This window comes from Talpa europaea (genome assembly GCF_964194135.1).
Source record: "Talpa europaea genome assembly, chromosome: 15".
In the NCBI taxonomy this organism is placed as follows: domain Eukaryota; kingdom Metazoa; phylum Chordata; class Mammalia; order Eulipotyphla; family Talpidae; genus Talpa; species Talpa europaea.
Window position 1 is genome coordinate 21,090,983 of NC_140083.1, and position 12,074 is coordinate 21,103,056.

Here is a 12,074-nt window from a genome sequence, read left to right on the forward strand (position 1 = left end):
AAGATGGATTTTACTTATTTTTAAATATTTTTTTCTTACAGATGTGTGTATCTCGTGATTGACGTGAAGAAACTAGTCATGGGCCAAAGGTCAAGATACTTCTCTGGGAAATGCTGCTGATGCTGCTTTACAAAGTTAGACAATGAGTGTTTGGCTTAAGAAAGATTTTCATATTTAAAGGATTTTCATCTTGGAAATATATCAAGTGAAAATTAGAGTCTTTTGGGAAACATTTTCCTTCTAATAAATTATACTTGTAATGGGCGACATGGCTAACAACTCAGTTGCTTATGGTGGAGTAAAAAACTCTTTGAAGGAAGCTAATCATGATGGAGACTTTGGAATTACGCTCGCAGAACTGCGGGCTCTCATGGAGCTCAGGTCTACAGATGCATTACGAAAAATCCAGGAAAGCTATGGAGATGTCTATGGAATTTGTACCAGGTTGAAAACATCTCCTAATGAAGGTGAGTTTTATTGTGTTCATTTTCAGTCATTTGTGTGGAGATTACTGTATATTTGACTCATAAACACACTTACATTGTCTTGGCTAGCTAGTGTATTATTGTGTCATAATTTTAGTGAATTTAAAGATAGGTTTACTCATATTGGTGCAGTTAAAGTAACTAGATCAAAAAGTAATGTTGCAGATTAATTTATATATTTTAGTTCGGTAGGAGGAAATATTTTCTACTGTTGTACATATTATTGCTGCTTGTTTACTGTAGCAAGATTGTCTTTCCATTCCAGCTGTAGAGGATGGAATCATGCTTGGTAGCCTCCAGAGGGTTCAGTGGAAATAAACCTGCTAACCTTCATTTTGCCAGGTGGCTTAAAATACTTGTCACTGCCGGTAACTAACTGAGCTGTTTTTAACCTAAACGTTTGATAATTTGTTCAGAACATCTTAAGCAAAGGGAATAGATTAGAAAGACAGTTGTTGGTTTTTGTTTTTGTTGTTTTGTTTTGTTTTGTTTTGTTTTTTGCGGGGGTGAGGGGGGCATTTGACTTTGCAGACATTCCCTTTAATTTAACAGTTTTAAATCTTAGAATCATGTTCAATTTCCCTGTGTTTAAAGAAACATAATTGTTTATTTGTACTGTTTTTTTTTTTTTTTTGTTTGTTTTTTTTAGAATCAGGAAAGGAAAATTCATTATAATTTCTTTTTGTTTTTATGGTATTTGAAATTATTTAAAAGGGATATTTAAGAGGGATGGCCTTTTATATATTGATCATGTTGCACGTGAAATTAGGGTTAGGAACTTCCAAGGAAGACATTCCTAAATTTCAAACGAAAGGAGAGGAGTATACATGAAGATGAATGTTTGGTGATTACAATTTATTTTAGTAGTGTGGGAAATAATTAATGTTGAAACTTTAAAGTATGTTACTATGTATTCCAAAGGCAAGTCTAGAAAATTATGCAGAAATATTTTTCTTGACATTTTTTCCTGATACATCTTGTGCCTTGTTACTATTTATGATAAAATTTTAATAGCAAAAAGTTATGTCAAAAATTATTAATATATTTTAAATCATAGCCCTAGCTTCTTTAAAAAATTTATATAAATCTGCTTGGAGTTTTAATTGTTTTAATGAAACAGTATTAGATTTACACATATATATCATAAAAGGGCTGCTTCTGCTAACATTTTGGGAATGTTCTTTTTCTACCGTACCTCTTAACTCTTCCAGATATTCTGTATCTTTTTCTCAAGTCCAAACCATTAGAAAAATGGACTTCTTTGTTATACCTTGAATATGCTGTATCATTTTAAGATAGCTGGGATCCCTGTTGTTGGTGTAAATTTGGGGACTGAGGAAATGATCTTTGATAGATAGTAATTTGACAAAATTCAGAACTTGTTCATTTTGTAAAAGCACTTTGAGATACTAGCTAACTAAGCCATTTTAGAAATTTGTACATTAATATCTCAGTTGGTAGCTTCATTAATTCAACCACATGTACTTACTACATTTATCTAAAACTTAATTGTTACATGGTACATCACCACATTGCCAGTATAAAAAACCTTCAGTATAACTACTTAATTTGAACTTCAGTATTAAATCTACATTTAACTATGTTTCTCCCATCCATATCTTGGTATTTCTCTCTTATTAATCAGAATTCTTGTTTTTCTAAACACTTTTCCATGATGCATTCTCACTTTTAGTGGACTCTCGTTAGTTTGCACTGCAGTTTCTTTTGCGCTGTTATTTTGGGCAGTACTCCTTACATTAATTTTGGTTTAATTAATGAAGTTTATTAAGGTAACTGACAACTTTTTATCCAGTACAGTACAGTGGTTTTTAAAATTTTGGGAAGGAGTGGTTTTATACCCTCATTTAACAACATGATGGAAGTTGTTGATGATCTTCAGAAACACTCAATACTAAAATTTTTTGTGTATTCTTGGTAGCCTGTGCAATTCACTTAATCTTAAAAATTCTTACTCAGGGCCTCCCCTGGTAAAAAAAAAAAAAAAAAAAAAAAAAACTTACTCATTTTCTTCCAAGTATTGTGCTTTGAAAAATTTGTATAAACTGTTGTCTTCACTGTTTATATATATAGTTTGTCATTTTGAAATTATATGAAAAAAATTGTAATAACTTTATTTGTGTGTAGTTGTAAGAATAATAAAAACAGTCTTCATAGGAGTATTATTTCCAAAAGATAGTTTCATTTATAAGTAATTCACTCCAGAGCTAATGTACACTTGTCACTGATCAACTAGACAAATAATAATAAGTAAATCATCAGGAACAGTTAGGAGTTTCAGTGTCCAAGAAAATGATCTATCTAGACAACAAGTAACCTGTAAGTATTACCTGCTTATAGTCAGGGAAAAGGAAAATTAAAAAGATTCTTCAAAGTATATGAATTTTGACTAGTTCATATTAAAGTTTGACATTCCCCTTAGTTCTTTTATTCATTAATTCATTCATTGACACAGTCTTTCACCAGACCTAGGTTGTTAATTGTCATATATTTTATAGCCTCTTTGAAAGAAGAATTAGTGTTGGCAGTTACAATTGTAAGATAATTATAAGTGCAAATTGATGTGCCTTCCAACTTCAGAGATGTTAATAAAAAGTAAGAGCATTTGTACCTTAGAATTGGTAGAATATTGTATTCAGCAGGTATCTACTATGTGGCAGGCACTTTCCTTGGCTCTGAGCACATATCCATGAATACAACAAAAATCTCTGCCATAATTTTACATGTGGGAGACAAATTCGCAAGACAAGTAAATGAAATGTTTAGTGTGTTCATGGTAGGTACTTCAAAGTGAGATGAGGAAAATCCAATATTGAAGTTGTTGATACTCGATTACTGTAATAAAGTCTTAAGTTTTTCTTAAGAACAGCCACTACAAGGATGGTAAGTTACCCTTGTATAACTCTTTGTGCCAGGTTGGTTATTAGAATTTATAAAAATTAACTGATTTTATTCTCACAACAACTTTATCCTATTTTACAGCCAAAGAACCAACAGCACAAAAATGTTACGTATTTTACCCAGTAAATACTCACTCTTAAAATAATTGGAAGTTATTTATTTCAAGGTTAACTGGAGTTGAGGCTTTGTAACGTCTCATTTTTAGCTTTATCTATTAGCATAAGCCCCTGGTTGAGGTCCTTGGAATCCAAGAATGTTACTTTCATGCCAAAATAACATGCTTGTAACTTCCTAATAGCATAAAATTACCACTACAGTTTTTGTGTTCTCTGTCTTCATTGTTTTTCTACATTGACTTTCTTATTCTTGTTCTAGTTCACATTTCTTGATCCTTTTATTTTTGCACTAGCTTTTGGTATCTTTTCCTTTTTATTGTGTTTATGTGTTAACTGTATTATATTTTACATTGAGTGGTAGAATAGACTTTCTAATAAGATTTCTAGAACACAGATCTGTAACCCTGGTATCATGTTTTTTGTTTGTTTGTTTTTGTTTTTAAAAAAGATTTATTTATTTATTTATACAAGCACTAGGTACAGTCAGAAGCATGGGAGGGTGAGAGAATTCACCAGAGCCAGAGCGGGGAGCAGAGCAGGCAGAAGGACCAAAGTACACTGCTGAGGGGAGCAGCGGGCGGCAGGAGAGGTCTATGCGCCATGTGGGACCCTCCTCCGGTGGCCAGGGAGCAGACGGGGTTCAAACCGGCACTGCAGAGGCTGCGGGCAGCTTCGCAACCCAGCACTCAACCGCTGCACCACCGGGGAGGCCCAGTATCATGTTTATTGTACAGTAGTATTTCATTACACAAAAGATAAAAATCATAAAAATTGAAGACAGGTACTGAGCGATACTTGTAAGAGGTATGGCTCCATGGACTTATAAAAGGTAAGGAAGCAGATGAGACACTAAGCTTTTTATGTCGTGATTGCTAAAATTAGGTAGAAGAGGAAAAAAGACAAAAGGAAACAGGGTTAGAGAGAAATAAAAGAGGCATGTGGTAGGAAGTGGGGTTGAGGCAACTGTAATTGTCCTGGCTGATGATTCTATGTTTCAGTGGCAGTTTCTATTTGCACTCTAGAAGTAGGACTGTCTAATGATAGAGTGCTTTGACCATTGCCTTCATCGTGTGATAAAATGAAATTAACGTATGTGGAAATATATATGTTATAACATATTTAAATATAGAATATATTAAAAATCTAACTCTGGATTAAAATCAGCCTTTTACCAAGAACATGGCTAAATTATCATTGACTTACAAGCTACTACAAGAATGCTCTAATGCCCTGATAGATGTGCTTGGTTACACAGGTTGGCACAGCCCTTTTGGGCATTTTGCAAGGATGTAATGGCTAGCCACAATTGTTTTAATACTTGCATAGAGTTTACCATTGATATCTTTATAGCAATGTACTATTTGATATTTAACTTTGACTAGAAATTATTACTGCTGTGTTAGAGAATTACATACCTGCTCTGGTGTCTCCAGTGTTCTTTGCTTAATGAATTCTTTTGAAGATAGTTGTAACATTGACCACTTCTCTTTGTAGCATAAATGTTATTTTTTAAAGTTGCACATCTTGATAATACTTAAACTAGCATGACTTTAGAGTTTTTTTAAATGCAGTTTTCTGAATACAGTAGACATTTCCTCCTCAAAGCATTCTCTTCTGCTTTCATAACATTATACTTGTAAGGTTTTCATTCCTCATATCTGACTAGTCTCATTAGTCTCAATGATATCTTTTAGGTGGGCCGAGGCTTCTGTACATCTGCCTTTGTCGGTGCCTTCTCCCTAAGTTGTGTTACCCACTTTTAAACCTGGATGCTAGTGATTCCCACATCCATAGTGCCACTTCAGGTTTTTTCCCCAAGCTTTGGTCCTGAAACCCTGGTATTCTAGACATCATCATCACCTTTTTTTTTTACTCTTTCCAGTCTTTCCCTTCTGAAAATATACTTCTTCCCTCTCCTCCTTTACCGGTGAAACTGTTGTCAGCCTTGCTAGGTGGCCTTGATTTTAACAGGAATCTTTTACCAATTCTGACTCAACTTGGTAGACAAGACCTGCATACCATAACTTCTCTTAACTATAAAGGGTTGCTTTTCTCTATCTCCATTTACTCTGGTCAAGGCCAATGTCTTCCCTTGCAGTAATTCATTAGCAACATATTAACTGGCATCTTTTCCTGTCGCCTTTATGCTGCCTGATGATTTCTTGCTTAAAGCTGGCAGTGATTTCACATTGCCCTTAAACTTCAGACTTGTCACTTAGTTTAACAAATTTTCTTGTGATCTGGCTTCTGCTTACCTCTCTAATCTCATCTCAGCGTTTGCAGCATTGCGTAATTTTGAGTTAATCACACACTGGGTTGTGATTAACTTGTGACTTGTCAGTTTCCTCCACCAAACTGTGAGTTCCTTGAGGGCAAGTGCCACAGAAGGGTATCGAGCCTGATTCACTTTCCTTTGTATGTTTAGTGCCTATCAGTGTCTGCCCTATGGTGTATATTCAGGTATTAATATATGTTTGACTTCAGACCAATGATTCTTAAATATTGGGGGCATTCTCTTTTAAAATTGATAATTTAATGTTAAGACCCTTTCCCAAGAACAGTACACATAGACATAAACTTTCATTTTTTAGTTCTGATTGTTTTCCTGTGGCCTTTACCTGGAGAAGTCAGAATGGCTGCTGCCCCCACCACCATCTGTCTGTCTCCTGTTGGCTTGTGCATGTGTGCTTGTACCTGCTCGCGTGCACACACTCTCTCATCATACATACACACAAACACAAGCATTAATTTCAAGTTTAGAATTTGGAAAGGCTATAGTATCTTCTGTGTATTTACCATGATTTTAAGTAAACCTAGCTGCATTCCAGTATCACACCCCCATTCCATTCCTAAATTGAGATATGATTGTATTAATCCCAGTCATTTAGAAGCTACATTTTCTTGTAAAAGTTCAAGCTATTGATCATATTTGCATTTTATCCCATAATATGACCTTTTCAAATGTAAAGATCCATTGTGTCATTATTCATAGAATAATAGGCTTTTTTACTTCCCACAGTGATGGATCTTGACTCCAAAAGCATATAATTCTGAGGCCGCTTTTGGAATATATTTTCTCTTTGTGAAGCTAAGTGGGCCATAAGATCAGTCACGCCCTGACCTCATTGCCACTGCACTGTCCTCAGCTGAGCCAGTAGGACTAGGCAGATTTCTTACTATATTTATTCACATAATATTCTTAATGCTTTGATATCATATCTTTATTTTTAAAACTAGGACTGTGTAATCATGTTAGTTCTACCAGCTTAACTATTATCTCTTCTCACAAACTACTTTTTTCCTTGCTCACAGTATAAGCCTCTTTCTGCATCTATGATAGGCTAATACCCACACACTGGATTCAGTCCCTCTTGCCTCTTTATAGGCTTTATTCTAGCACTAGCCTTTGTTTCCTGTATCATTAATGCTCTATTTTCTCCTTATTATTTCCATTGGTAAGTAAATTTTCTCAATATATATCACTCATTCAAAAAACAAAGCAGGTTTTATTTACCCATTTTTAATCTCCTTAGCTGCTTTATTTCTGCTTACAGCATCACTCTCCTGGAAAAAAATAAAATCCAGTCACTGTTTCCACTCACTCATTCCTATTTTGTATTAAATTCTTTATAGTCAGACTTTGTTCCATACCACTCTTGGAAGATTTCTTATCAAGGTCATCAACCTCCATCTAGGGAAAACCCATTGTCCATTCTCTGTCTCTATCCTGCTCAACCTTGTAACACCATTTGATACAGTCGGTTCTGTCATCTTTTAAAAAACTCTGCTAAGGCAGAACTTAATCTGCATACTTTTGTCTACTGTATCCTCCCTGATTAGTTCCCTAATTGATCTTCTCCTACCCTCTCAAGTCTTTCTGTCTTAACTAAACTGTTTAAGGTGGTATCTGAAGTCACACGCGCAAGTTAGTCATGTATTCAAGTCATATACCTGTTATTAAACTTCTTTTTGCCTTTTTCTCTCATTTAAAACTCTCCTTTTCTAGGCTTCCATAGTACTAATGAACCTGTTTGTATGTATCCCCCACCCCCAAGAAACTATTTCTTCTCAGTTTGACTCTTCCCCTATCTGACCAACAAACTTTTGAGTGCTCCAAGGTGCTCACCTCAGCCCTGCTCTACTACTTCTAGCGGTCCGGGAGTGCAGATCAGGCCCATGGCTCCAGAATCATCAGTATGTTGATGTCTCTGTAGCTCAGACCTCTCCCTGAGTTCTGAATACAACTAGCCAGCTCTCTACTAGTTATTTCCACTTAATTGTTTAATGAGTAGCTCATGTTTAAATCTTTAAAACCTTGACTCCTGTGTCACTTTATCCACCCAAGTTTTCAATTCCCAAAGCCTGTTGTGTTGGTATATTCTCTACCACCTACCCACTCAAATGTTTGAACAACAAAAAAAATCTGGATATTATTCTTTATTCTCTCTTTCTTTCAGTGCTTGAGCATGTTCTGCCTAAGCTCCTTACAGGATACTTGTCAGATCCAGTCACTCTGCTTCCACTTCTAAAAGCCGTCATCATCTCTTACTTTGTACTGACAACCTCTCAGCTGGTAGCTGGTCTTTTCATCCACTTTTGCACTCTTTACTTTTCTCAACAATTTAAATGAGCTTTCTAGAAGGCAGATTAGTTATTACTACCCTGCTTTAAAACATCATGGTTTCCACTGAAAGTAAAATAAATGCCAATCCTCTCTCCATATTATTTCAATTGTCTATTTACGTCTTTCCCTCCAGTATAAAATAAACTTGCTGAATGTAGGATGCATTTTGTTCACACTGACTTAATATATAGAACAGTCCCTGGAAGCATTGAGATGTTCAGTAAATATATGTGAGAGAACAGACTATTTTGCAAAACTCTTGACTTAAGTTTAGCAAAATTAGAACCACCTTTAAGACCTACTGCTTTTTCACTTCCTTAACCACCTCGAAGATGTATTTTTAAGCTACCTTTAGCTGTTTATCTTTGCCGCATTAGCATCAAATATTTTCCATGTTATAACCAATGTAAGTTAAGATTTGATCAATTATTTTTATAGTTAAAGTGGTGATATTTAAAACTACCAGGTTTTATACATAGGTAATTTATCATAGGCTCTGTTTAATGTGAGTTAAACTGGTATAACCAATATCTTCAAACAAATTTCTTAGACAAAATTGAAGACTTAAAAAATGTCTTGCTAGTAAGGGGCATTAGAATATAAAACAAAAAAACTATCCATTGTGTCGTATTGTCTTTCTGTAAAATAAAGGGCATGTAATTTGAAAAGCAACAAGCACATGGTCTTAGAATATCTCAAAGTATAGTTCCTTAAAACAAATTTTGTTTCTTGGCAAGCTCACCACATTGACTCCCCCAACAGCACCCATCTGTGAATGGGGGGCATAGCCCCTATACTTTGGAGAAACTGTTGTGTGGATTTGAAATAATAATTTAGAATTTTTTTTTCTCGTGTTGTTTTTCCCAATCACAGTTACCACCACCCTTTCTTTTTGTTGACTGTCTCAGAGCCTGCAACTCTAGAAGATTTGAGTTGATGACTTTGAGTTGATGAGTTGTTTGTCATCAGGAATCTTAAAATGCCTTCTGAACCATTCACTGGAGTGACTGTTACAGTTGCTAGTGAAAACTTTCTCTGGAATCCTTTTGTTATCTTTAGTGTGGTTAATAATTATTTTAATAATTATTTTAAAAATAATTATTTTCAGGGCCTCCCTGGTGACGCAGTGGTTGAGCACTGGGCTGCGAGGCTGCCTGCAGCCTCTACAGTGCTAGTTCGTTCCCTGGCCACAGGGGAGGGTCCCACAAACAAATAAAAAATAAAAATAAATTTAAAAAAATAATTATTTTAAGTGTTTATATTACAATTTCATTTATTCTAACAACTTTCTTTGTTCTGTCTTCTATGTCTGCCTCTGCATTGAAATTAGTAGTTAAAACACTTAAAGCTGAGAACTTTTAGTCACCTGTTGTTAGAAATGAGCTCTTGTTAAAAAAAAATATTTAAGCTTAATAAATAATTATAAATTTAAATTGATGGTGAATTAAAATTCATATTCTAGTGTCTCTACCCTGTCTTTAATATTCTTGAACAGACTAAGAAAAAAAAATAGCACTTGTCACGGCTGTGTTTTCATATCCTCCACAATAATGTGTATGTCTGCATATTTTGCATTAGCTAACTATGATATGTCTAAGTTTGACAGGATCGGTTGAGGTTAAATTAGAGGAGGACTTGTTTGATAGGGTGAAAGAAAGGCAAAATTAGTATAACTCTTTTTTCCTCATAGCTGTCTAGTTCCAACTAAGAAATATTTTGTCTGACAGTATACTTGTTCTTTTACAGTGACAGTAGGTGCAGTCAGTAGCATTTCTTCAATTGGAAATGAATCCGAAAAGTAAAACTTGAAAGAAAGGACATCCTAAATTCTCTGTGTTTTGTGACTTGCACAAGTACAGCATATATCTCTGTGGAGAAGTTTTTAGAACTCGAAGTAGATTAATTTTTCATTGTTCTTCAGTAAGAGTGAAAAATCAAAGTCTTTCACTATTTAAAGTTACTTATAAGTAAATCAAATATCTTTATATAAGTCTTTCTGTATTTTTTGAGGGGAAACATTTTAAATAAAGGTTAGAGAAATACTTAATTCTAGTATAAAAGTGATCAAACTGTCATTATCAGTGCTGGTCTCTTGCAATGGACATATAATGGTATAAGGTAGTGTAAACAAAAAAGAATGTTTACCAGAGCACCTCACTCATTTTGCTAAAAGTAATCAAAGAGAACAAACAGACAAAACAAGAATGATTTTTAGGCTCTGAATATCTCAATCCAGTTTTCATTAATACATTTAAAATATTCTTTAAACCATTTTGATAGGGTCCTATGAATTGAAATTTAAAGTACACGTGAATGTGTATTCCGAATAAAATATATTCGATTTGTAAGTATTAAAACAGTTTACTGAAATTTGTTTCTTCTTATTAGGTTTAAGTGGAAACCCTGCAGATATAGAAAGAAGACAAGCAGTGTTTGGAAAGAATTTTATACCTCCTAAAAAGCCAAAAACCTTTCTTCAGTTAGTATGGGAAGCATTACAAGATGTCACTTTAATTATATTAGAAATTGCAGCCATAGTATCATTGGGCCTTTCTTTTTATCAACCTCCAGAAGGGGATAATGCACGTAAGTAAATGGGGCAGGGGGTCACTTTTATGTGTGATACTAAGTTCAACTTGCTTGCTTATTTAATAGATAATAATAGTGTTTATTGACTGTTTGCTGTATGCTGGATACCATTCTGATAGTGCTATAATAGATTTTTAAATATATGAACTTAAATACGTTTTACAACAACCCCACGAGATGATAATCTCTCCATTTTAAAGCAGGACAAAACACAGGTTTGCATCCTGTGTGTATGGCAAGGATCAAGCCATATATGTGATGTGTTCTATGCTTCAGTCTCTCCATCCTTTAGAATTCTGTTGTTAAGTAATTACAGTTTTCAGTTTGAGGGTTTTGTGGAAAGTCTTCACAAATGTCATTATGAAAGCAAAATTCTATTCTCTTCCTCAATCTATTATTTTTCAGATCCGTGAGATGTATTATAATTTCCTTTGAAGGTCTAGAAATATCTATACTACAAAATAAATATTATAGAAATATATTATAGAAAAATCTGTTTTAACTTGTAGCTATAAATGACTGTTTTTCTTGCACCTTTTTATGTCCTTCATTTCTCTTTTAATATCTTCTGAGTTTGCTTTGGCAGCACATACACTAAAAAATAATGTCTTCTCTTAAATAAAATATTTAAAGTGAATGTTCCCAATGCCTTCTATAAGTATTAAGAAAACTACCTTGTGTTTTGATCTCTATATTTAGGTAGTTATAGAGTGTCAAGTAGTATCTCATATGTCAGAAGAATGACACACCAAAATATTTTGTTTGTGAAGCCTTCATTCTTATGCCTTTCAAGTTAAGAAGTGTTTAATAAATGCTTGCTAACTCTGACTCTTAAAAGTTGACTCAGGTAATCATTTAAAATAATTCCTTAAATGGTTTCCTTAAATAGTTTCACTTGAGTTCATGCCTAAAATTCAAGTGAAAACTTTTTTTTCTTGAGCTAGTTGGTTACAGAATAAGCCAGTTTACCTGAAATCATTGTTGATCAGGGTTTCTAGGTGCTTTATACTTGACATTTTGCACTACCATATTTTTTTCTTGCCAGGTTTATTGTACCATTTACCCTAATTGAAGCAACCAAAAATGTCTCCAAACATTTTCAGGTTTCACATAGAGGGCAAAATTATCTAAGAATCGCTTATGTAGATAAGAAGGGATTTAGGCAGCCAGTATTGAGCCAGATTATCTTTAAAGCTTTTATTTATTTTTATTAAATAAGCAGTACATATTTTGCTGTAGAAAAATTAGGAGGATAAGAATCCAAAGGAAATAATATTCTCTGAAAATCCCACTTCTTAGAGATAACTGCAATACCATTTTGTTATAAATCCTCCCAGATTT

At 34.1% G+C, this 12,074-nt stretch overlaps 1 protein-coding gene across 15 annotated transcripts in view; it reads left to right on the forward strand.

Moving 5' to 3' along the window:
• Positions 1–259: 259 nt before the first annotated feature.
• The window catches only part of ATP2B1 (ATPase plasma membrane Ca2+ transporting 1), a gene marked incomplete at both ends in the record, with an annotated part of 59,543 nt that continues 47,728 nt past the window's right edge, over positions 260–12,074 (forward strand). For 13 of the 15 annotated variants that reach the window (XM_084255449.1, XM_084255456.1, XM_084255457.1 and 10 more), the window contains 2 exons: positions 260–467; positions 10,533–10,730. In XM_084255449.1, the coding sequence (XP_084111575.1) occupies positions 260–467; positions 10,533–10,730 (406 nt within the window). The remainder of the gene's footprint in view (positions 468–10,532; positions 10,731–12,074) is intronic. The other 2 variants (XM_084255462.1, XM_084255453.1) reach the window with 1 other exon arrangement.